The 25577-nt window shown below is 46.2% G+C and overlaps 1 protein-coding gene across 2 annotated transcripts in view; it reads left to right on the top strand.

The window, feature by feature from the left end:
- Positions 1–5308: 5308 nt before the first annotated feature.
- Positions 5309–25577, top strand: part of IFT56 (intraflagellar transport 56) — a gene marked incomplete at its 5' end in the record, with an annotated part of 385523 nt that continues 365254 nt past the window's right edge. For both annotated transcript variants that reach the window (XM_082266190.1, XM_082266189.1), the window contains one exon: positions 5309–5446. In XM_082266190.1, the coding sequence (XP_082122316.1) occupies positions 5309–5446 (138 nt within the window). The remainder of the gene's footprint in view (positions 5447–25577) is intronic.

Below are 25577 nucleotides of genomic sequence, written 5' to 3'. Positions count from 1 at the left end.
CCCTATCAGTGCTATTTTGCTCCTGCCGGTTATTGTACTCAGACAGCTGCAGAGGTCGTGGCTGAATACTTGAATTATGATCGCATCCAGGGCTTTTTTTCAGCAGGAACGCGGTGGAACGCAGTTCCGGCACCTCCAGTACTGAATGTAACAATGTGTGTGGGGTGTGTTGGAGGGTCTCTTGATACTGGCTGCTTGGGGATCTATTGTCACTGGTAGGAATCTGTTATTGTGTGAGGGTCTATTTTTGCTGCTGGGGGGGGGGGTCCTATGTTGTTGGTAGGGATCTCCTGTTGAAGTTGAGGTTAAATAAAGACAATAGTCCATCCAGCTCAACCTGTGTAGGTGTGATCATTTCCCATACCCCTGAATTTTTTTATCCTTGAGATGTATGTCCAAAAGTCTTTTAAATTAGCCATACTCCCTGCAGTTACTACCAATTGTGGTAGAGAATTCCACAGTCTTGTAGCCCTTACTGTAAAGAACCCCCTGCGTTGCCTGAGGTTAAAACGCTTCTCCTACAATAGCATTGTATGGCCTCGTGTCCTCATGCATTCCTTGCGACTGAATAGTTTATTTTCTATGCTCTGATCACAGTTGAGGTATTTGTAAATTGCTATCATGTCCCCTCTCAGGCGCCTCCTCTCCAGGAAAAATAAAACGAGCACTTCTAAGCGTTCTTCGTATTTAAGGTTCTCTAATCCCCTAATAAGTTTTGTTGCCCTTCTCTGGACTCTCTCCAGCTCCAACACATCCCTTCTGAGGACTGGTGACCAGAACTGGACAGAATACTCCAGATGTGGTCGGACCAGTGATTTATAAAGTGGAAGGATTATAATTTTGTCTCTGGAATGCATCCCCTTCCTTATGCATGCTAAGATTCTGCTGGCTTTGGCAGCCGCAGCTTGACATTGCATACTATTGCCAAGTCTATCTGCTGCTGTTGATACTGGTTGCTGGGGTCTAATGTTGCTGGGGTGGATCTTTTGTTGCTGGGTGAGGTATTTTGTTGTGCGCGGGAAGTGGGTTGGGGGTGGAACCAAGGGACAGTGCTCAGAGGTGGGCTGTGGGTGGAGACAAGGGGTGGCTCTGAAGGGGGGAGTTCCTGCACCTATTCTCTGGGGAAAAAAGCCCTGATCGCATCTGATAAGAGGCAGTCAGTGTTCAGCCGACAATTTTCCACCTGCCTCCTTTTAACCACTTGCCTACAGTGCACTTTCACCCCCTTCCTGCCCAGACTGATTTTCAGCTTTCAGCGCTCTCACACTTTGAATGACAATTACTCAGTCATGCAACACTGTACCCATAAAAAATTTGTGTCCTTTTTTTCACACAAATAGAGCTTTCTTTTGATGGCATTTAATCGCTACTGGGTTTTTTATTTTTTGTGCTATAAATAAAAAAAGACTGAAAATATTGTGAAAAAACGCATTTTTCTTTGTTTCTGTCATAAAATTTAGCAAATGAGTAATTTTTCTTCACAAATTTTCGCCAAAATTTATACTGCTACTTATATTTGGTAAAAATAACCCAAATAAGTGTATATTATTTGGTCTTTGCGAAAGTTATAGAGTCCACAAGTTATGGTGCTAATCATTGAAAATTGATCACACTTGACCACACCTGATGTACTGAAGGCCTATCTCATTTCTTGAGACACAAAAAAGTCAGGAAAGTACAAATCCCCCCCCAAATGACCCCTTTTGGAAAGTAGACATTCCAAGGTATTTAATAAGGGGCATGGTGAGTTTTTTGAAGTTTTCATTTTTTCCCACAACTCTTTGCAAAATTAAGATTTTTTTTTTTTTTTTTACAAATTGACATATTAACAGGTTATTTCTCTCACACAGCATATGTATACTTGCAACTACACCCCAAAACACATTCTACTACTCCTCCTGAGTATGGCGATACCACATGTGTGAGACTTTTTCACGCCTGGCCACATACAGAGGCCTAACATCCAAGTAGTACCGTCCGGCATTCTAGGAGCACAAATTACAAATATAATTTCCTGACAACCTATCGTACTTTTGAAGGCCCTGGAGCACCAGGACAATGGAAACCCCCATAAAATGACCCCATTTTGGAAAGCAAACAGCCCAACGTATAATTTTTGAGGCATAATGAGTCTTTTGAATATGTCATTCTTTTCCACAAGTTTTTGGAAAATGTGGAAAGAAAATGAAAACACATTTTTTTACACAAAGCTGTCCATTTATGCAATATTTCTAACACATAGCATGTACATAGCAAAAATTGCACCACAAAATACATTCTGCTATTCCTCCTGAGTATGGCGATACCACATATGTAACACTTTTTCACAGCCTGGCCACATACATATGCCTAACATTCAAGTAGCACTTTTCACAAAGTTGTCCATTTATCCACTTTAAGACTGGGCCTATTTTTGACACTTGGTGTTTACAAGCTAAAATCATTTTTTTAGAAAACTACTTAGAACCCCCAAACATTATATATATTTTTTTAGCAGAGACCCTAGAGAATAAAATGGAGATCGTTGCAATATTTTTTATCACACCATATTTGTGCAGCAGTCTTCCAAATGCGATTTTTTTTTTAAAAAAAATTCACTTTTTTGAACTAAAAAATAAGAAAACAGTAAATTTAGCCCAATTTTTTTCCATAATGTGAAAGATAATGTTATGCCGAGTAATTAGATACCCAACTTGTCATGCTTCAAAATTGCGCATGCTCACAGAATGGCGCCAAACATTGGTACTTAAAAATCCCCATAGGCAACATTTTAAAAATTTCTGCAAGTTACTAGCTTAGAGTTACAGAGGAGGTCTAGGGCTCAAATTATTGCTCTCGCTCTAACGATCGCGGCGATACCTCACATGTATGGTTTGAACACCGTTTACATATGTGGACGGGACTTGCGTCTTGCGTTCTCCGCGTGAGCTAACGGGGACAGGGCGCTTTTAATTTTTTTTTTTTTTCCTATTTATTTTATTTATTATTTTTTTATTTTTACACAGTTTAAAAAAAAAATGTGTTGATCATTTTTATTCCTATTACAAGGAATGTAAACATCCCTTGTAATAGAAATAGGCATGACAGGTCCTCTTTATTGTGAGATCTGGGGCCAAAAAGACCTCACACCTCACAACTACACTAAAAAAGAAAAAAAAACAAATTGTTGAAAGAGGAAAAAAAGAAAAGAAAAAAAAAGCGGCCCTTTAAACCGATTGCTAGGCAACGTCTTTTGACGTAGCTCCGGTCCTCCAAGACCATAGAGTCGAGTGAGGGCCATCTTGCCCTCACTCGACTTCCTGTCTCTGAGGATCCGGGACCGGATAGTTTTCCCCGCTGCCGGCGGGTCCGGTAAGCTGGGAAAACGTCTGGGACGCGGCAGGAGGGGGGGCACCTCTTCCCCTGCACCGTAAGGGTAATTCCGTGGCGAATCCGCCACTAGGACCACCCTTATCTGAAAGCCGACCGCCCGCCGTTTAAAAAAATACCGGAGTTATGGGGGCTATCTGCTGCCATAACCCCAGTATTTAGCTTTTAATGGCCGACGCATATAGTCGTTAGGTGGTCAGTAAGTGATTGCATGTATATGGCAAACAGGTGACGATGACTGATGGGGTGACAGGTGACGATGACTGATGGGGTGACTGGGGACAATGACTGATGGGGTGACAGGTGACGATGACTGATGGGGTGACAGGTGACGATGACTGATGGGGTGACAGGTGACGATGACTGATGGGGTGACAGTTGACGATGACTGATGGGGTGACAGGTGACGATGATTGATGAGGTGACAGGTGACGATGATTGATGAGGTGACAGGTGACGATGATTGATGAGGTGACAAGTGACGATGATTGATGGGGTGACAGATGACAATCACTGACGGGGTGACATGTGACGATGATTGATGGGGTGACAAGTGACGATCACTGATGGGGTGACAAGTGACAATGATTGATAGGGTGACAGATGACGATGACTGATGGGGTGACAGGTGACGGGCGATGGTCACTGATGGGTGACAGGTGACGGGCGATGGTGCACGGCGGTACTGATGGCAGTCTCTGGTGACCGGTGAACTTTAGGCTATGTCCACATGTGAGCGTAGCGATCGCGGGCAGAATGTTACCACGATTCGGCAGGTGGAAATCGCTGCAACATCGCACAGCGTTTGGGGTGCTATTGCAAAAAACGGGCAACACACAGGCGTCCCGCAATTTGCAATGATTTCCGGATCGCGGGCAGAATCGCGGTGATTCTGCCTGCGATCGCTACGCTCACATGTGAACGTAGCCTTATGGGTGTCAATTTCTGGGCACTGATGAGGTGACTGTTGGGTGACAGGTGACATTGGGGGGGGCTGAGGACTGTGTGGGGACATTTATTTGTGTGATTTTTACTTTTGCAGGTGTACAGAGCAGTAACTCACTGTTTCTAGCTCTGATCTCCTCACACTGGAAGCTGTGTGAGGGTAGAAGAGCTAGTAACAGTCAGTTACTGCTCTTTGTTTACATTTTCTGATCGGCTGTGAATGGATTCACAGCCGATCACATAGTAAACAGTCACTGTCAGTGACTGTTTACTACTGCCGGTGACAGCTGTGTTCCTACGGAACACAGCGCCACCGACATGACCGCGCTGCGCGCTCCCGATCGCGCATGCGCGGTCATCTACCGGGCTCCTCTATTGTGATCGGCTGTGTCATCGGAACACAGCCGATCACGTGGGAAACCGCCATGCCCATTGGCTGTTTCCCCCCTGCCGGTGGCGGGGGGTGTCCCGGGGACACCCCGACACCGGCAGTGCAGGGCGGCGCGCACGCGATCGCGCGCCTGCCCTATTTCCTGGGATCACGTCATATGACGTCTTCCCAGGATAATGGTCGCACCGCTCCGCCGTCAATTGACGGCGGGCGGGCGGCAAGTGGTTAAGTTTGATAAATCGGTTAGTGCCGACAGGGCACCCCACTGCTTGAGTTTCGGATAAGTTTTAATGAAATTCAAGTTGTGTAAGGCCAGCAAAAGGCATTGCAATTAACAGAACCTCCCAGTATATCCCTTTTATAAATCTTTCAGGAGTTGGTAACATTTTTTTCTGCTTCTAAATGTATTCTTTGTTCAAATATGAGGAAAATACATGTCAGAGAAAACAGGTAATTCATCTTACAACAATGCTCTGGTTTTCTCTAGCACTTCAGGTTCTCTTTAATCAGCACAACCAAAATAAAGAATTACTACATAGTAATGTAGATGTTGATAAATGATAGTTGTTTTTTGCTAACAGGAGATGGTTGGTTTGATTTCAGATGCTGTCACGGGCTAAACCTGCTGTTGGCAGTGATTTACAGCAAGCTGATAAGCAAAAGAAAAAGGGAAAGAAAGTTCCCAAACTGGATGAATTGCTGGCTCAACGTGACTTTACTGGGGCAATAACTCTACTGGAGGTATGATGAATGTTTTTTTGTAGTTAAAAGTGTGGGTTTACTTCCACTTTAACTGTTTCCTAAAAGAAAGTTAGAAATGTTCAATAAATGTTATTAAATCCATATACAATTTCAAATGTTTTCTGCAGTGTTTTCCATTCTGCTTTCTAACTCATGCACAGTGTATGGTTACAACTGTGACAGTTGCCAGTGTGCTTATGTGAGCTCTCAACCGAACATCCAAGCCCTCAGATGACTGGTGTTATAGCTGATCAAATGTGCAGCAGCATGAAAGCTGCAGATCTAAATCAAGGCTAAGATGGCGCAATCTTTGGCTGCAAAGGTAAAAGAGTGTTATATGTTCCTTTTTAGGATTTTAAAGTATAAGCAACCCAGTTTCCTAAATTTTTGGAGTGCAGCACAAACAATAGCCAAAATCTTCATACCGCAGGTTTAAGAAAGGATGATAATCGCAGCACTTCTAGAAATGTGCTTATGGTTACTGTCATGCTTACAGATAATTATTACTTCTCAAAAAAATAACAATAATCCTCCTGACAAAGCCTTTATCTGTTTTTCTTGCCAGAGGAATAGAGTCATCATTGTTCTGGCACTATCCGGCTTCAGTATCCACTTCTGGAATAAAGTCATCCATACATGGATCGAAATTTGGCTGGCTCAGCCTAACCAGCCAGCTGGGAGCTAGCTGGTTGTACACAAGTTGATCTATCGATCAACTTGTGTACGAGTCTGTCTGGTTTTTCCCTAACAATCAGTGCTGCCAGTTATAGCCAGCAACACTAATTGTTTTATTAACCAGAGTCCCCTAAAATGACTGTGACAGGGAAATTCGAAGGAGCAGAATGGCAAACTTCTCGATCAAACAAATCTTCAAATAGTGTATGTGGTTTTTGCTCAGAAGTTATATTCATTTTAAAATTGAATGGTAAATGCAAGTGAAATTTTCAAACAACACTCGTCCATTTAACAAATATACAAATCATTTTTGTATAAATATAGATGCAAATATTTTTGTCCAAAAATCCAATACATGTATTGGCAGCATAAGACATTTAGTAGCAGCAGCATGCTTTTTTTTATCCCCTGTCATGATGGGGTTTAAAAAAAAAAAAAAATAGCCCTTTATAGTAAAAAAAACAGCAGGTAATTACTACTGTAATATAATTTTTACTGTGAAACAGTGAATACAGTGGGTACGGAAAGTATTCAGACCCCCTTAAATTTTTCACTCTTTGTTATATTGCAGCCATTTGCTAAAATCATTTAAGTTCATTCTTCTTCCTCATGAATGGACACATAGCACCCCATACTGACAGAAAAACACAGAATTGTTGACATTGTTGCAGATTTATTAAAAAAGAAAAACTGAAATATCACATGGTCCTAAGTATTCAGACCCTTTGCTCAGTATTTAGTAGAAGCCCCCTTTTGATCTAATACAGCCAGGAGTCTTTTTGGGAAAGATGCAACAAGTCTTTCACACCTGGATTTGGGGATCCTCTGCCATTCCTCCTTGCAGATCCTCTCCAGTTCTGTCAGGTTGGATGGTAAACGTTGGTGGACAGCCATTTTTAGGTCTCTCCAGAGATGCTCAATTGGGTTTAAGTCAGGGCTCTGGCTGGGCCATTCAAGAACAGTCACTGAGTTGTTGTGAAGCCACTCCTTCGTTATTTTAGCGGTGCTTAGGGTCATTGTCTTGTTGGAAGGTAAACCTTCGGCCCAGTCTGAGGTCCAGAGCACTCTGGAGAAGGTTTTTGTCCAGGATATCCCTGTACTTGGCCGCATTCATCTTTCCCTCGATTGCAACCAGTCATCCTGTCCCTGCAGCTGAAAAACACCCCCACAGCATGATGCTGCCACCATCATGCTTCACTGTTGGGACTGTATTGGACAGGTGATGAGCAGTGCCTGGTTTTCTCCACACATACCGCTTAGAATTAAGGCCAAAAAGTTCTATTTTGGTCTCATCAGACCAGAGAATCTTATTTCTCACCATCTTGGAGTCCTTCAGGTGTTTTTTTTTTAGCAAACTCCATGCGGGCTTTCATGTGTCTTACACTGAGGAGAGGCTTCCGTCGGGCCACTCTGCCATAAAGCCCCGACTGGTGGAGGGCTGCAGTGATGGTTGACTTTCTACAACTTTCTCCCATCTCCTGACTGCATCTCTGGAGCTCAGCCACAGTGATCTTTGGGTTCTTCTTTACCTCTCTCACCAAGGCTCTTCTCCCCCGATAGCTCAGTTTGGCCGGACGGCCAGCTCTAGGAAGGGTTCTGGTCGTCCCAAACGTCTTCCATTTGAGGATTATGGAGGCCACTGTGCTCTTAGGAACCTTAAGTGCAGCAGAAATCTTTTTGTAACCTTGGCCAGATCTGTGCCTTGCCACAATTCTGTCTCTGAGCTCTTCAGGCAGTTCCTTTGACCTCATGATTCTCATTTGCTCTGACATGCATTGTGATCTGGAAGGTCTTATATAGACAGGTGTGTGGCTTTCCTAATCAAGTCCAATCAGTATAATCAAATACAGCTGGACTCAAATGAAGGTGTAGAACCATCTCAAGGATGATCAGAAGAAATGGAAAGCACCTGAGTTAAATATATGAGTGTCACAGCAAAGGGTCTGAATACTTAGGACCATGTGATATTTCAGTTTTTCTTTTTTAATAAATCTGCAACAATGTCAACAATTCTGTGTTTTTCCGTCAATATGGGGAGCTGTGTGTACATTCATGAGGAAGAAGAATGAACTTAAATGATTTTAGCAAATGGCTGCAATATAACAAAGAGTGAAAAATTTAAGGGGGTCTGAATACTTTCTGTACCCACTGTATATCTTGCATCATGTGTATGCGTATAAAAAAAATATGCCCAGAAGTCGGATATGCAGGATATTTTAATTGGGAGTCAAACATGAAGCTATATGAAGAGTGGAGGAGGGAAAACAACATTTATATAATAAAGTAGTACTAACAGCTGAGACTTTTTTTCATGGATATAATAATTTTAAATATAATGCACAATACTAGTAAACTTTTACTCTAAATGTAATTGTAATGCCTTATATCACCTCTAGTCTATCAGCCTCCACCTTCTCTGGGTTCAGATGCTGATCTTCCCTGCACAGAGCCCTTAAAGTGATTGTAAGCAAGGTATACAGCAAGGTTAAAAAAAAAACCTCTGCCTTTAGAATCACTTGGTTCCTTCTCTTGCCCAGGACTACATTTCCCATGAGGCATTGTTCCTCACACATTCACAAGCATCACTTGCTTACTGATAGAAGATGCACAGGTACCAATGAACCAGGGGTTTAAAGTAAAAAACTATTAAAGAAACATAAGCAACAAAGTTACTTAAAAAAAGGCCCAGTGGAGGACCCATGAGCAGGTTCAACTGCAAAGACACCAGGGGGGACCATAGGAGTATGTACATCATATTTCTGGGGACTGTGGTCTAGATCGGTAGTAGTAGAAAGAACTTGGAATTTGTGAACCCCTGGTGGTTGACTTCTTGATCGAGCATTTGTAGGAAACAACTTGCCATTCATCGTCGGGGGGTTGGGGGGCTGGTTCAGGCCTGGGAGACGGAGGATCAGCAGGAGGAGAATCTGGTAGTATGTCCCATTGCCTTAGGGATTGCAAGCCTTCCTCCAGCGATGTCATCAAGGTAGTTACCCCATTATGGGTAATGGAGAGGAATGCTGGGGACTTCCGTCTGTGTGAGATTTTGTTTCTTTTAAGGCCTTTGTGACCGTGGCAAGATTCCTGCGGCATTGAATGTTGTGTTTTGATAAGTCAGGGAGCAATTGCAACATGGAGTAGCGTTCCAGTATGTTATCTGCTTGCCTGAAGGCTGTTATGCGTTTGCGTCAGGAATTGCCTGAACGATTAATTATATTGAGTCGTTTTTCAACCAAGCGAAATCTTTAAAAAACACAAATCAATCCATATGCATACAGACTAAATATGGAATTCAATTATTATTTATTTACTAGACATATATTCACAATAAATAGTTAGATATATGGATGGACATGGACAACACTCTTACGTAAAATAACATTTGTTGTATTTATCGCTCACTAAGGTATATTGCTACGTATATGAATAAAATGAAAGGATCAGTTTTCCCCCGTGCACAAAATAACCATGTATAACTAACTATCAGACAATAGTCTGAGTTACTGAAGCCAACAGTTATTGCCCTGCAGATGGATTAAGTGTTAAATAGCGTAAAAAAAAAAAAAAAAAAAGGGTACGCTACTATAGCTCCAAACAAGAAATGAATAAAATTGTAAAAACAAAAATAAAATTAAAGAAAAATCTTAAAGGGTTATGATATCGGGGGAAGAACAATCTAAGTATCACAGGATATCAATAATAGGTATATCAAAATAAGCAATAAAACATTAAAAAAAGATCAATATGTTATTATTGCATCTTCAAAATGGCTGCTGGCTTACAAAGGTCATTAACCAGAGTCCCCTAAAATGACTACCTTTCCCAAAATGGCGTCTCATCAGGGTGGGTCTGCATCTTGGCGTCCTTAAAGTGTCAGATGATGAGGCGTGATAAAGAGTATCTCTCTGGATGGATGGATGGATGTGTTTGTGGATGAAGTGTCCAGATCTGTATGGATGAAGTGTGATGAGTGAAGAGTGATCCAGTGTGTCCTAATTGGCTTCCTGTCCTTGTCCTATATTCCCTTCTGGACAATAAGCTCATAACATTTTTAATAAGCCTAGCCAAAAAGGTGGAACTTCTTTTCATTGGTTCATGTGGCTAAATATTAATTTGTTGTTTCTTCAGACATTGCCTCTGTTAGCCACCAAGTGTCACTCTAGGACAAGGGATATTTGTTCTAAATTATTCTTATAAATAATCTGTTATGGGCGTGGCCTGGCACGGCATGCAGTAAGACGCAGGTAAGGTGAGCTCCGCCTGACCGTTATCCTTTCCCTATCATCCTGAAGCCCCACAGCCGCAATACACCCCGATCTTTCTCCCATATACTCCGGGCACCCGGGACGCCATGTCACCGCCCAAGAAGGCTACTAAAACAGCGGCAAAATTAGATAAATACTGCCGCCAGGAGAAGGAGGCCTCCTCTTAAGATGGAGCTGCCCTGGGACAGGAGGTGGGGACGGCTGCGGGCCCCGAAACGGCCAGGGTCCTGGATGCTATCTCCATTTGCCAGACGACACTCACTGCTAAAATAGAGGAGGTTAAGGTGGACATCTCGCTAATCCAGCAGGACATGCAAAAAATTAGAGAGCGTGTCACTGACACAGAACACCGCATCAGTGAGCTTGAGGACTCCCCCCCCCCCCATGCAGAACTCTACAGACAGGCTACAACAACAGGTACAGCAAATCCTACAGAAACAGGATGATATGGAGAACAGATTGAGACGCTGCAATCTGCGTTTTATAGGCCTGCCTGAGGGGTTGGAGGGTGCTGATTCTACCACCTATTTGGAAGAGCTACTTGTTAAAACTTATGGAAGGGACTCCTTCTCGCCCACTTTTGTGGTGGAGCGGGCTCATTGCCTCTCGGGACGTCCACCAACCCAGGGAGCTCCCCCACGTACATTTATAGCAAAGTTCCTCAACTATAAGGACAGAGATGCTATCCTGTGCCTGGCAAGGGAGAAAGGGAACATCCCATTCGGAAATGGCAGGATTGCAATCTTTCCAGACTTTTCTGCGGAGGTCCAGAGGCACCGCAAAAGTTTCATGGAGGCCAAGCGCAGACTACGGATTAAACATGTGAAGTATGCTATGCTGTTCCCGGCCCGCCTCAGGGTGGAAGGAGATGATAGGGTACACTTTTTTGACCAACCGGAGTCGGCCATTGCCTGGCTGGAACATCTTGAGGCCCGTGGATGATGCGGATGGTGACCTTTTTTCTGCTGCCCTCCAGGATCTACTTCATAGTTATTTTTTTCCTCTCAACTGGACACCTCACCGGGGAATATCCTTCCCCCTTTGTTTTCCTGGGACCCTCTATCTTCATGCTGCCGTTTGTTTTTTGCGGATTGTGTCTACCCTTTTGATGGGGTGGCCGGGCCCCTGGCTTCCTCATCGAGACTCACTGTGAATCCACACAACTCCTGACCTATGGCTGGTGGGACTTACTCCAGCTGCATGCTTCGGCGGAGCGCCAACACTCCACGTTTGCTCTTCTACTATGCTCTTTTTCATTTTTCCCCCTTTTATTTTTTCCCTTTTTGCTTTTGCCACATGTGATTTTGAGCCTTCTTACCAGCTACGCTGCCCAGCGGTTTTTTTCTCGCCCCTTGCACCTGCTGCGTCAGGTGTATCTGTCGTGAATCATCGCTTACCCTTTTTCCAAGTGCCCCTCCTGCCTACGGGGCCAGACACGCATTCTCGCACTAGGCCTTGTTTTGTGCTGTGCTCTGAGTGCGGCCTGGCCTTGTCACTTTTTTCCTCCTTTTTTCTGTTTTTTTTTTTTTTTTTTTGCAACTTTTTGAATGTTTCAGGGACTCTTTTTTTGTTTATTTTTTGGGGATCCAAGCCTGCACATGTTGGGGGTGGTGCAGGGCAGGGTGGGGGGATGTAGCTTTTTCTCCAGTACAATTGACTTTTCTGTGCAAGTGCATGTATGCCATAACTGTTCATGTTGCGGGGATTGCGGTGCAGTCTCTATCTAGTACAGGGTATTTTATATTGTTCCTTTTCAGCTACCTTATATGCCATTATGTGGGGGGGGGGGGGGGTGGGGGTGCGACTGAGATCTCAGAGGCCCCTGCCCCCTTAGGTCTGGTTTTGTGGTTATGGCCGCCCTGAAGATTTTGACGTGGAACGTCAGGGGTATGCGGGACAAAATTAAGCGGACAGCTATTTTCAATGTCCTTAAACAGCTGCATGTGGACATCTTGTTCTTAGTTGAGACCCATCTGGATGGCCGTTTGCAGTTGTCCCTGAAACGCCCATGGGTGGGGTGGGTATACCATTCGGCTTACACTTCCCATTCCAGGGGTGTGGCCGTCCTTGTTACCAAATCGGTTCATTTCCAGCTTCTGTGATCTCATGTCGACCCCCACGGTAGATATGTCTTTTTACAGGTTTCTATATTTGGTGAACCTCTGCTTATATGGGCCTTTTATATACTGCCCCCCTTTTCTAGCTCTGTTATTTTGGAGGGGTTTGCCTTTATGACTCAGCACCCGGCCTTACCGGCTGTTTGGATCGGGGACTTTAATAATGTTTTAGACCCTACCCTTGACAGACTTGGTGCTACCCCCCAGGTGTCGACTCCAACCACAAGTACTAGATTTGCCCGCTTGTTGGAGAGTTTTGGGCTGCAGGATACGTGGCAAACTCTATATCCCTCTCATAGATCATACTCCTGCTTTTCTGCATCCCATCACTCTTATGTCCCGCATAGACCTAATGCTGGTATCCCGGGCCTTGCTCCCTAGACTACTTAAGGCGGGCTTCTCCCCTAGGTCGTTATCAGATCACTGCCCATATTGGGTTATAGTGTCTTTGCCCCAAAGTAGGCCGCCGCCGCCTTGGAGGCTCAACCCAGCGTGGTTGGCCCTAATGGTGGAAGGGAACGCCCTGGATGACAATTGGACTCAGTTTTTCACTGAGAACGAACACACCGCCTCTCCGGGGGCTGTGTGGGAGGCATTTAAACTACACGCCAGAGCTACCCTGCAGTCCCGTGTTAAAGCAATCAAGGCAGATGCTGCTGAGGCCTACTCTTGGGCAACGACCATCCAGGCCACGGCAGAACGTGCCTTTCTGGCTGACCCCAATCAAGCTAATGAATCCCAGTTTAAGCTGACCTCCAAGGTGGTGACCCAATTGGATTACGAAAAGGAAAAAAGACGAAGCTGTTTTTCCAAAAACAGAGACTCTTTGCACACGGGGAACGGGCCGGGAAGTTGCTAGCCTATCTAGTTCACTGTGAGGACTGGCCACCGGTGGTGATCTCCTTGACTCGGGCGCCTCTTTGACTGACCCCCAGCTAGTCGCGGGCAGATTCCATTCCTTCTTTAGTGACCTCTATACCTCTAGGGCTCCGGCTGACTGCCTAGACATGCATGACTTCTTACGTACTGTGGAATTCCCTATATTGTCCTCCGAGCAGGTTGCGCAGCTGGAGGCGCCGCTCACTGAGGATGAGATAGCGGAGGCCGTTTCCAGATTTCCCAGATCAAAGTCCCCAGGTCTTGACGGACTCCCAGTGGAGTTCTATGCTCAATACTCTGAGTTTCTACTACCCAAATTGCTTACCCCTTTTAATCAACTATTTGAGGATCAAGCTCTGCCTCCCTCTATGCGAGAGGCGTTGATATATCTTAATCTTAATCCCTAAACCCGGCAAGGACCCTCAACTTCCAGAGCCATACCGCCCCATCTCTCTCCTCCAGGTGGACGTTAAAATTCTTGCTAAAATCTTGTCCATCCGTCTCAATAAAGTTATCTTATTGCTTATCCACCCTGATCAAGTAGGTTTCATGCCTGGCAGAAACACTTCATTTAATTGACGTAGATTATTCATGAACCTACAGGCTGAACATGACAACTCGGGTAGGAGGGTGGTGGTTACTCTGAACATGGCCAAAGCCTTTGACTCGGTTGAGTGGTCCTTCTTGTGGGCATGCCTCGGGAGGTATTGATTCGGACCCGATTTTATAAAGTGGGTCCAGCTACTTTATAACGCCCCGGTGGCGTGGGTCCTGGCCAATGGCTGGACCTCAGCAGAGTCCCCCTTTCTAGGGGCACCCGACAGGGGTGCCTGTTGTCCCCCCTACTTTATGCCCTGGCAGCAGAACCTCTAGCCATCGCCATTAGAGCTCATCCTGACGTTTAAGGATTCCGCAGGGGCTCCCTTATGGAAAAGATCAGTATGTATGCTGACGACACCCTGCTTTATCTGGAAGACCCGGACGGTTCCCTATCAACGGCCCTATCACTTATAGAGCGCTTTGGCAAATTTTCCGCCCTCCAAATTAATTGGGAAAAATCGCAAATTCTTCCCCTAGATGCGGCCCCGTCAGCGGTCACCCCTGTGAACCCTGCTCTCCAATGTGTCTCTCGCTTTAAATACCTGGGGGTTCACGTAACGACGTTCCCGTTGGTAAAATCTAAAATTCAGGTATGGTCCAAATTGCCCTTAGGGGTGATGGGTAGGGTCAATCTAATAAAAATGGTCCTCCTCCCCAAAGTACTGTACATTGTATGGCATTCCCCGTTGTACTTAGCCTTAAAGCATTTTAAACAACTGGAGTCCCTTCTTAAACCTTTTTCAGGAGATCGAGTAGACACAAGATCTCCTGGCGGAAACTCAAGAACCCCACGAATTTGGGTGGCCTAGCGCTCCCAGATTTGAATCTCTACTACCTAGCATCACAGCTCTCCCAACTGCATCATATAGACAAAACCGACAGAGAACACTTCCTGACTCTTCTCTGCCCTAAGTGGGCTTTTCATTCACTAGATCCATTCACTGTTATACTCCAGGGTGTACGGGGGACGATAGAGAGACTGAACCCTAAATCTCTACTTTATCACTACAGTCGTGTTTGGGAGGTAGTGATGCATAGACTGAGCGGCCTTCCCCTACATGACCTTACCCCTTTGTGGCATAACAGGTCTCTTCAGGAGTTCTGTTTGCTTCCTGACTCCGCATTGTGGAGCAGACGGGGGGTATTTTAGCTACAAGATATATTGACGGGGGGTACCCTTAAACCTTACGCAGTGCTGAAAGAGCAATTCTCTCTCCCAAACCATATGTATTATAGATACCTTCAACTCGCCCATGCTTTCCATACTCAGTTTTCGGAGGCCCCACCGGCTCCTGAGCCCGTAATAATTCTAGAACTCATCAAATGTCCGGAACCCTCATACTTAATATCCGTGTTTCTCTTACGTCCTCCGACAGTCGCCGCCCACTCATACAGTCTTCACTAATGGGTATTGACCTCTTATCCATAGGAGCAAGCTAGGCATAATACTTGTTAAAAACAAAGCATTTACATAGACACACCTATGGGGCTGTCCCACTGGTCCAATATCCCCCTGCAATCAGCCATCCAAATTCAGTTTGTCTTCTGCCTAGTTTAGAAGTGAGATAGGCTCTCCCTGTGCTGGGGCTACAGTCTCAGCCGTCTTCTTTTTTCTTTATGATTTTATTTCAGGGAATGTTTTTCTTCACGTTACTAGCTGTTTATTTCTCAGCTTTTAGTTAGTCACTTCTTCAAGATGATGATGGTGTTGCAGAGCTGGGAGTCGGACTGGTCGCCCTGGCTTTCCAGGACAGAGGGCCTTATGGAATCCCAGCCCGCCATTGAGCGTTTAGCAGGCTATGTGTTCGCCCTGGCCTCGCAAAAGACCCATCCCTGTCCTTTAGGGATGCAAACCTGCGAGGTGGCTACCTCGCTTGGAGGTCTCCCCACGGTTCTCCGTGCACTGTTAGCGTCCTGCGTTTTTGGCTGACGGCACCCCTGCCATCTGAGTGTGGGCGGTTTCCCATCGATGAGAGGCACCCCACGCCATCGGGTACAGGTAAGTACATTCTGTGTTGGGCCTCTGTCTGGGGCTGGCAGTCCTGTGTGTCTGTGTTATCCCCTCATGTCTGTGCGTTTTTGGGCTCCCTGATCCCGGTCCCTGCGGGGCTTTTTCTCACAGCCTGTGCGCTGTGTGGGTTTGTGGGGGTCCCTCTCCTGTGTCACTTAGGGTGCTTTTTGGAGGTACAGACACGTGTGGCGACGGCTGTGGGGTTAAACACCGCCGGTCCGTCATTTTAGGTGTGGACAGCATGTCTGGCTTCACTGTGGGTGCTTATACAGCATTGTATGTGGTGTGTTTTGGCGCCTTGCGGCGCCATCTTGTGTCTGGCAAAACGTTCGTTCCGAGCACATGTCGGCGGCCATTTTCCCGAAGCCTCCCATTATTTTCTATAGGCAACCATTTTTCCTTGGCCTGCAGTCTCAGTTCAGTCTCTTGCGGTGACATCACTTCCTCCTTCTGCTCAGAAGAGATCGGCTGCGGTGATAACACTTGTGGGGGTCTGTCTGCTGTCCTTTTTTTGTGTGCAAATACTTCTGGCTATCAATTTATCCTGCTCAGAGGGTCTGTTTGTCACAGTCTTGTAGCAGTGTGCTGCGGGGTACGCTGCGCGCTTAAAGGGCCAGTACCTTAAAAAAAAAAAAAACTTTTTTACTATGGAATCTCAGGACAGCAAATTTCCCACAGCCTTAGTGGGGGATTCAGGTTCCTCTGAATCTTCTGCTCTGACTACTTTGTCTGCTGCAGTGGCGACTTTGGTGTCCAAAGTGGATATTCTGATGACTGAACGTGCTGACAGAAAAAGGCCTAATCTTTCCTTGTCTTCTGATTCTGAATCTGATATGGTTGCCGTAGGTGGCATGCCCCTTGAAGGGTTTCGCTCTTCTCTGTCTGAGGGGGAGGCGGAGGTTGCAGGGGTGGATGTTTTTCCCCCCCGGGACGGCCGAGGACCGCGCAGCTATGGATGCGCTAATTCTTGCCATTAAGGAAACACTACATTTAGAGGATGAGCCCAATCCTCCAGGCATTGTGTCCTCTTTTGGTACACACAGGACCCGCAAGGTGGCGCAGGTGTTCCCTTGCCCCGCTGAGTTTCACGCTACTGTGAATGATCAATGGCGTCATTTAAAAAACACCTTTGTGGTGCCTAAAATGTTTCAACTCCTTTATCCCTTTGCGTCTCCTACAGATTCTCGCTGGTGTGTGGCCCCTCAGGTGGATCACACTGTGGCCAGATTAAACAAGGCCACTCTGGTACCCACCGAAGATTCTCCGGTGTTTAGGGATCCTACGGATAGGAGGATGGAATCCCTTGCCCGCCATGCCTACATGGTGGCGGGTTTCCTGCTAAAGCCTATTTTCGCCTCTGTCATGGCGGCTCAGGCTGTGGCGGATTGGACCAAGGTGCTAAGACGCACCCTCATGGCTGATTCTGCTCCCACTAATTACGTGGCGATGGTGGACCAGATCTATCAAGGAGTCATGTATTTGTGCGATGCGGCCTTGAATGAGGACCCATTAGCTGTGTGCCTGTCCAGTGTCGCGGTGATTAACCGCCGCCTGATATGGTTGAAAAGCTGGTCGGCTGACCAGACTTCAAGGAAAACGGTGGCTGACATCCCCTATGCGGGGTCTCGCCTGTTTGGGGAATCCCTGGATGAATTGGTAAAAGGGGTCACTGGGGGCAAGAGCACTCTGCTGCCCCAGAATCCTAAGGGCAAGTTTTTCCGCGGTAAACGGGGCCCCTCCTTTAAACCAAATCAGGGGTCCTTTCGTGCCTTCAAGGCACAGAACAAGGGGAAACCCTTCAAGGGCCAGGGTGGCCAGAGAAAGCCCTGGGCGGGCAAACCTAAATCCGGCCAAACTGGTGCGGCGACCCAGTCCGCCTCTGCCTGATGGGGCGCCCTCAACCGTTTCAGGGGTGGGGGGATGTTTGCGTGGTTTCCTCCAACCCTTGCTCCGAATTCCGGACAGGTGGGTTCAGGAAATCATTCGATCAGGTTACAAGATCGAATTCCTTTAGCGGCCGGCGGACAAATTCTTTCCCTCAAATCTTCTTTTGACCCCAGGGCGGTTACAGGACCTGCATCAGGCGGTGCAAAATCTCCTCGCCCAGGGGGTGATTGTCCCGGTGCCTCATCGGGACAGGTTTCGGGGGTTTTACTCGAATCTGTTCACTGTGCCCAGAAAGGAGGGCAAGGTGCGTCCTATTCTGGACTTAAAAAGCTCTGAACCGCTTTGTACGCGTTCGGAAGTTTCGCATGGAATCGCTTCACTCGGTGGTAGCCTCCCTGGGTCCAGGCGAATTCCTGGCCTGAAGGATGCGTATCTACACATCCCCATTTTCGAGGGTCATCAGAGGTACCTCCGATTCGATACCGCGGAGGAACATTATCAGTTTGTGGCATTACCTTTCGGTCTCGCTTCGGGCTCCAAGGGTGTTTACCAAAGTGCTGGCTCCCGTTCTGGGCCTGTTATGGGCACAGGGCATTGCGGTCTTGGGATATCTGGACGATCTCCTGTTAAGATCGAGTGCCAGCCAGAGCCTGCTGCGTGATCTTTCCACTACAGTTCAGACGCTTCAGTAGTTCGGATGGACCATCAACGTGCAGAAGTCGACCTTGTCTCCTTCGGTTCGTCTCCCATATTTGGGAATGGTTCTGGTGTTCCTGCCAGAGGACAAGCTCCGGACCCTGCAGAACGAGGTCAGGGCCCCTCAGGGAAAACGAATCCTCGTCACTCAGGACCTGTATGCGGTCCCTGGGGTTGATGGTGCCAGCCTTCGAGGCGATACCGTTTGCACAGTTTCACACAAGGTCTCACCAAGCGGAGATCCTGGCTAGATGGGACAGGCTCCCTCAGTCCTTGGACCTGAGAGTGTCTCTGAGTCACCAAACCAGAAAGGATCTTCTGTGGTGGCTTCATTCCCCGGCTGTGGCGGACGGAAAATACTTCCGGCCGTTACTGTGGACAGTACTTACCACGGATGCCAGCCTGTTGGGCTGGGGTGGAGTCCTGGGCAACCTGTCTGCCCAGGGCACTTGGTCGGTGGAGGAATCCTCACTCCCCATAAACATATTAGAATTGAGAGCGATCAGGCTGTGCCTGCTCCATTGGTCGGATCGTCTTCAGGGCCGCCCTGTACAGGTGCAGATGGACAATGCCACTGCGGTGGCTTACGTAAAATCACCAAGGGGACACCTGGAGTGCCCGGGCCGCCCAGGAAGTGACCAGTATTCTGTCTTGGGCCGAGACTCAAGTCCCGGCAATATCGACAGTTCACATTCCGGGTGTAGAGAATTGGCAGGTCGATTATCTGAGCCGCCAGACCCTGGACCAGGGGGAATGGTCCCTGCACCCGGAGGTATTTCAAATGCTGTGTGCGAAATGGGGATCCCTGGATGTGGATCTGTTCGCATCTCGGCTAAACCACAAGGTGGAAAGGTTCGTGGCAAGAAAGCGCGATCCTCTGGCAGTCGCCTCGGATGCTCTGGTGGTGCCTTAGCATCAGTATCATCTGATATATGCCTTTCCTTCGATTCAGTTGTTGTCCTGGTGTAACGCTCCTGCGTTTTACGTATGATGTGGATTTTCAGCTGCAGAAATATTCCACTTCAGTAGTCATGTAGAGAAACGCTGAGACACCATTCCCAACTCTCAATGACTCATCATGTGTGGATGATCTCAATTCAGCAAGTAAATACACACACTCAATAAGATGTTTCCTAGAGTGACTTATGTATATAGTAACACAGTGATGATAGGCTGAAGAGACAGGTTGGGTAGAGATGGTAGATGACAGACACTTGAAAGGAAATGTTCTTGAAAGTAAGATAGTAGCAGATGGGATGCAGATAGGTTTAGCAATCATGTATGGTAGTAGATGACAGAGTAGCAGGTGGACATACAAGAGAGATCAACCCAGTGCAAGAACAGGTGGTAGTAGGCTCAAGAGCTAGCAATCTTAGATAATGCAGATGTAGTAATAGTCCTTAGTATGCAGAGATAGATAGTGTAAGCTTTAGTATAAAGGTTATAGAGGTTTCCCCTGTGGGGTACTTATCACTAATAGCAATGTAGCAGAGGAGAGGTTCGGCAAGAGCGGATGATCCGGTAGCGGGATACAGGGATCAGCGCAGCGTGGTTCCGACAGCGAGGTATGCTTGCAAGCATGTGAGCTTCAAGACAGGTTAGCATCAAGGCACAAAGCAGTTTGAACGAACACATGTGAGTGAGAGCCGGCGATCTGAATAGCCATCCAGTCCGGCGCTCAGTGATGACAGCATCAGTCTTAAAGGTGTATGCACACCTTACCAAAAGAGAATGGTGGGGCGCATACACTTATGAAAGAGTAATTAGGGTACCCAAAGGTACCAGAACATTACACCTGGTTCCTTCGCAGGTTGGCCTCGGAACCACCTTTGGTGATTCTGGTGGCGCCAGACTGGCCACGCCGGTCCTGGTATGCAGACATCGTTCACCTGGCCGTTCTACTGTCTCAGGGACCGATCTTCCATCCTGCTTTACAGTCGCTGGCTTTAACGGCATGGCTGTTGAAAGCCAGGTCCTGAGAGACAGGGGTCAATCCTCAGAGATCATTCCTACATTACTCAAGGCTAGAAAAGCCTTGTCTGGTAAGATTTATTACTGTACATGGAAAGCTTATTTTGCCTGGTGTGAGTCCAGGGGCTTCTCTCCTCGTTCATACTCGATGGCGAGAGTGTTGGCTTTCCTTCAGTCTGGTGTGGACCAGCGCCTTGCGTTGGCCACGATTAAGGGCCAGGTATCTGCACTGGCTGTCCTTTTCCAGTGCCCCGTGGCATCTGATTCTTTGATTCGCACCTTCATTCAAGGTGTGTGTCACTTGGCCCCTCCTCGAAGGGAGCCCTTACCTCCATGGGACTTGAACTTGGTTCTGTCCGTGTTACAATGTTCCCCGTTTGAAAACATCAGGGAAATTTCGTTAACTCTGCTGTCTAAAAAAGGTTACCTTTCTTGTGGCGATCACTTCTGCTTGCAGAGTGTCGGAGTTGGTGGCCTTGTCTTGCCGCTCCCCTTACCTGGTGGTTCATAGGGATAAGGTAGTCTTGCGACCTAATCCGTCCTTTCTTCCAAAGGTGGTTTCTGATTTTCACCTTAATGAGGACATTGTTTTGCCTTCGCTCTGTGCAAATCCTAAGCATCCTAAGGAGGTTGTTTTGCATTCCTTGGATGTTGTCAGGGCGATCCTTTCGGAAATCGGATTCTCTCTTTGTCCTTCCTGAGGGACCTCGGAAGGGTATGGCTGCGTCTGCGGCGACCATTTCAAAATGGATCAGACAGACAATTGTACAGGCCTATTCGTTGAAGGAACGGGTACCGCCCTTCCCTGTCAAGGCGCACTCTAACAGAGCGGTGAGTGTGTCCTGGGCCTTCCGGCATCAGGCTTCAGTGGCCCAGGTGTGTAAGGCTGCGACTTGGTCGTCAGTGTACACCTTTTCCAAATTCTACAAAATTGATGTTCTGGCATCAGCTGATCCCTCCTTTGGCCGCAAAGTTCTCTGTGAGGCAGTACCGTAAGGGGACCCTGTTTTTTTGCGGGTCCCTGGCTGTTGGGGTTGTTTATCCCCTTGGTTTTTGCTTTCCTGTGGTTGCTCCTGTTGAGCTTTTTTTGTTACCCAGAGGGTTACCTTTCTGTTCATGTAAGGTTCCTTTCTCTGATGTGGGTACTGCGTTGCCTTTCTGACGGTTGCGTTTCACACCCCTCATGTCTACACTGCTTTGGGACATCCCATTGGTGAAGACTGTATGAATGGGCGGCGACTTTCGGAGGACGTAAGAGAAAACTAAATTTTTGTAAAATCTTACCGTAAAATTCCTTTCTCTGAGTCCTCCACCAGTCGCCGCCCCCGCCCCTCTTTTTGGGGATCTTGGACTCTAACTGCTTGCTACCAAACTGAGTTGGGATGGCTGATTGCAGGGGGGTATTGGACCAGTGGGACAGCCCCATAGGTGTGTCTATGTAAATGCTTTGTTTTTAACAAGTCTTATGCCTAGCTTGCTCCTATGGATAAGAGGTCAATACCCATTGGTGAAGACTGTATGAGTGGGCGGCGACTGTCGGAGGACTCAGAGAAAGGAATTTTACGGTAAGATTTTACAAGAATTCCATTTTTATGCTGATCTTCATACGCCCTCCTCCACTGAGATTGCCTATGCGTTTAAGACCCGCTGGGTCCGGGATGTGGGACCTATTGAGGATGAGGAATGGGGGGAGGCTCTGGAGACCTGTCAGCAGGTGTCCCATAAATTGTCCGACAGACCTACCCAGACGTTTATAGTACACCAGGCTTACCTTACACCTCTCAGGGTGGCCAGGTACCGCACTGATTATGATCCTGGCTGTCCGATGTGCCTCGAGACTGGGGGTACTTTTTTTCCACTTGCTCTGGAGCTGTCCTTAGCTCCAGGGTTACTGGCAACAGGTGGTAGCTTTTCTACATGACAAAATGGGATCCCCGTTGCAATTGGACCCCAAGCAGTGTCTCCTTGGTATATACCTGGATGGAGATATGAATAAATTCATGACTACATTCTTGCAGGAGACGCTGTTTGCGGCCAGGAAATTAATTTTCTAGAGCCTGGATGCGGAGTAGCCCCCCGACCTTTGACATGTGGATGCGGGAGGTGAATGCCACTATTCCCTTCCACAAGCTGCTTTACAAACACAGAGGGTGTCCTACCAAGTTCAATAAGATATGGGACAGGTGGGTGCAGTGTCCGGACATGGGTGTATAGCAATATTTCAGTTGTTCCTGCTTCCTACTCCGCTGCTGCCTTGTTACACTTTGTGCCTACTAGCTGTATCTTATATACGTATACCGTGTTGTTATCTTTTCCCTCTTCTCCCTGCATATCTGATGCCTGTAATGCTGTACTTGCTCTGTTTGCTTGTTTTTTTACTTTTGCAAATTTCAATTGTACTGTTTTAAGATTCAATAAACTCACTGTTTGGGAAAAAAAAAAAAAATATGTTATAAGAATGTCCGTTTTCTCATAGTACAGGCGTGGCCATATATTTCTAATTTTTATATATATACAGTGGGTACGGAAAGTATTCAGACCCCCTTAAATTTTTCACTCTTTGTTATATTGCAGCCATTTGCTAAAATCATTTAAGTTCATTCTTCTTCCTCATGAATGTACACATAGCACCCCATACTGACAGAAAAACACAGAATTGTTGACATTGTTGCAGATTTATTAAAAAAGAAAAACTGAAATATCACATGGTCCTAAGTATTCAGACCCTTTGCTCAGTATTTAGTAGAAGCCCCGTTTTGATCTAATACAGCCAGGAGTCTTTTTGGGAAAGATGCAACAAGTCTTTCACACCTGGATTTGGGGATCCTCTGCCATTCCTCCTTGCAGATCCTCTCCAGTTCTGTCAGGTTGGATGGTAAACGTTGGTGGACAGCCATTTTTAGGTCTCTCCAGAGATGCTCAATTGGGTTTAAGTCAGGGTCTGGCTGGGCCATTCAAGAACAGTCACGGAGTTGTTGTGAAGCCACTCCTTCGTTATTTTAGCTGTGTGCTTAGGGTCATTGTCTTGTTGGAAGGTAAACCTTCGGCCCAGTCTGAGGTCCGGAGCACTCTGGAGAAGGTTTTTGTCCAGGATATCCCTGTACTTGGCCGCATTCATCTTTCCCTCGATTGCAACCAGTCGTCCTGTCCCTGCAGCTGAAAAACACCCCCACAGCATGATGCTGCCACCACCATGCTTCACTGTTGGGACTGTATTGGACAGGTGATGAGCAGTGCCTGGTTTTCTCCACACATACCGCTTAGAATTAAGGCCAAAAAGTTCTATTTTGGTCTCATCAGACCAGAGAATCTTATTTCTCACCATCTTGGAGTCCTTCAGGTGTTTTTTAGCAAACTCCATGCGGGCTTTCATGTGTCTTACACTGAGGAGAGGCTTCCGTCGGGCCACTCTGCCATAAAGCCCCGACTGGTGGAGGGCTGCAGTGATGGTTGACTTTCTACAACTTTCTCCCATCTCCTGACTGCATCTCTGGAGCTCAGCCACAGTGATCTTTGGGTTCTTCTTTACCTCTCTCACCAAGGCTCTTCTCCCCCGATAGCTCAGTTTGGCCGGACGGCCAGCTCTAGTAAGGGTTCTGGTCGTCCCAAACGTCTTCCATTTGAGGATTATGGAGGCCACTGTGCTCTTAGGAACCTTAAGTGCAATAGAAATCTTTTTGTAACCTTGGCCAGATCCGTGCCTTGCCACAATTCTGTCTCTGAGCTCTTCAGGCAGTTCCTTTGACCTCATGATTCTCATTTGCTCTGACATGCATTGTGATCTGGAAGGTCTTATATAGACAGGTGTGTGGCTTTCCTAATCAAGTCCAATCAGTATAATCAAACACAGCTGGACTCAAATGAAGGTGTAGAACCATCTCAAGGATGATCAGAAGAAATGGAAAGCACCTGAGTTAAATATATGAGTGTCACAGCAAAGGGTCTGAATACTTAGGACCATGTGATATTTCAGTTTTTCTTTTTTAATAAATCTGCAACAATGTCAACAATTCTGTGTTTTTCTGTCAGTATGGGGTGCTATGTGTACATTCATGAGGAAGAAGAATGAACTTAAATGATTTTAGCAAATGGCTGCAATATAACAAAGAGTGAAAAATTTAAGGGGGTCTGAATACTTTCCGTACCCACTGTATATATATATATATATATATATATATATATATAATGTTTAGAAGATCTGGTAATGCCATCAGATGAGCATTTCTCATACAGCAATATTTAACAGTACAACATTTTTTTGATTAACAGAAGTTGGAATTCCATATAGCAATTGGAATACGTAACATACTTGGATAATACTAAAACAAACTATTAATTGAATAAAGTTATGTCACACACACATTTCCCTAATAATAGAGGTTACAAATAAACAACTGTAGTCATAATAACACCCTTTTCACTATGTATACTGTGTTTTGATTTAAAAACATATGAATATGTCTATTATGCTTGTCAGGTATTTACAGTATCTCACAAAAGTCAGTACATTCCTCACATTTTTGTAAATATTTTATTATATCTTTTCATTTGACAACACTGAAGAAATGACACTTTGCTACAATGTAAAGTAGTGAGTGTACAGCTTTTATAACAGTGTACATTTGCTGTTCCTTCAAAATAACTCCACGCACAGCCATTAATGTCTAAACCGCTGGCAACAAAAGTGAGTACACCCATAAGTGAAAATGTCCAAATTGGGCCCAATTAGCCATTTTCCCTCCCTGATGTCATGTGACTCATTTAGTGTTAAAAGTTCTCAGGTGTGAATGGGGAGCAGGTGTGCTAAATTTGATGTTATCGCTCTCACTCTCTGGTCACTGAAAGTTCAACATGGCACCTCATGGCAAAGAACTTTCGGAGGATCTGAAAAAAAGAATTGTTGCTCTACATAAAGATGGCCTAGCTTTTAGAAAGGTTGCCAAGACCCTAAAACTGAGCTGCAGCATGGTGGCCAAGACCATACAGCCGTTTAACAGGACAGGTTCCACTCAGAACAGTCCTCGCCATGG

This window comes from Pelophylax lessonae (genome assembly GCF_965119305.1).
Source record: "Pelophylax lessonae genome assembly, chromosome: 8".
In the NCBI taxonomy this organism is placed as follows: Eukaryota; Metazoa; Chordata; class Amphibia; order Anura; family Ranidae; genus Pelophylax; species Pelophylax lessonae.
This window is presented reverse-complemented; position numbering and strand designations above follow the sequence as displayed.